General features: G+C 45.5%; 1 protein-coding gene across 1 annotated transcript; it reads right to left on the bottom strand.

The window, feature by feature from the left end:
- Positions 1-409: 409 nt before the first annotated feature.
- Positions 410-868, bottom strand: LOC138911345 (uncharacterized). Its single transcript, XM_070209918.1, has one exon. It carries the CDS (start codon positions 866-868, stop codon positions 410-412), a length of 459 nt encoding a protein of 152 aa, XP_070066019.1.
- Positions 869-1252: the final 384 nt, after the last annotated feature.

Below are 1252 nucleotides of genomic sequence, written 5' to 3'. Positions count from 1 at the left end.
CTTGTGCACATCCCGAAGCCCGGCAAGTAATTGGATGATCCCTCTTTATACCGCCCTCTGTGTATGCTGGACACGATGGGAAAAATATTTGTGTAGTTACAAGCCTTTTTGCAACTAATTTAATAGCAATGCCTTGTGCGCAACGAAATTCGAAGAATTATATTTTGTTTCAAATGTATTTATTTGCCGCACATGGGACTTATAATTTACGAAATGTTATAATATTGCTCGGCAGTCAACTCGAAATAGTTGTGCCTCGCTTGCGATCAAACGAAAAACTAAAAATTATATGCAAAACGAATGACATTGAGCTCAGCTCAGAACGATGGGCAGCGGGCGTCAATGCAGGAGGCAAAGTGCCAATGAAGAGAGTAGGCAGCAACTGACAAAGAGCAAACATCCTTTGCCCTTAAGCTGTAATTATGATTATTGCCTTCTGCTTTACAGCGGCTTTCCATAGCCCGCCAAAGTGTGGAGGGCGAGGAGGGATGAACGACAATTCAATAGAGTCGGATAGGCAAAACTCGTGAACAGCCTTGACATGCTCGTCACTCAGGAACAGGCGGTTCAGATCTACCAACTCATTTTTAGCGCCTACGAAGTTTGTAGCATTGTCAGACCAGATCCTTGAAGGTCTAGTGGGAGTAAGGATGACGCGTTTTAGGGCGTTTAGAAACGATATTGTAGACAAATCCTTTACAAGCTCCAAGTGTACTGCCTTTGTAGCGAAGCATATAAACAGGCTAATGTATTTCACGGGAGGCCTGTTGCGGACTTCGCTCTTGTAGAAGAATGGTCCACAGTAATCAACGCCTGTAACCATAAAAGGATACGATGTTTCGAAACGATCAGCTGGTAGATCTGCCATTATGTGCTCTGCCAATCGTGGCTTGGCACCAAAACAGATTGTGCATTTGGCAACAACACCAGAGACTGTGTTACGACCGCCAATGGGCCAGTATTGGAGCCGAATCGAAGCCAATACGGCGCAAGGTCCACCATGTAAATTACGTTTATGAAAGTGGATTACAGAATGCTGGTGAGGCAATATAATCGGATTTCGCGCTGAGAAGTCCAACGACGACTTTTTCAGCCGTCCACCGATGCGGAGTAATCCGAAGTCGTCAAAGAATGTCGAGAGAGAGCCTATTGAGCTAGACCGTTTGACAGGCCTTCCTTCCATCGCCAAGAGTAGCCATTTGCACTGACCGCAGCAACAGATGTGTGCCATGATGCACGTGGCTTACAGTTA

This window comes from Drosophila virilis, chromosome 5 (assembly GCF_030788295.1).
Source record: "Drosophila virilis strain 15010-1051.87 chromosome 5, Dvir_AGI_RSII-ME, whole genome shotgun sequence".
In the NCBI taxonomy this organism is placed as follows: domain Eukaryota; kingdom Metazoa; phylum Arthropoda; class Insecta; order Diptera; family Drosophilidae; genus Drosophila; species Drosophila virilis.
This window is presented reverse-complemented; position numbering and strand designations above follow the sequence as displayed.

Coding starts and splice junctions, on each gene's coding strand:
- LOC138911345 (XM_070209918.1), bottom strand. CDS start 868: ATGGCAGATCTACCAGCTGATCGTTTCGAAACATCGTATCCTTTTATG.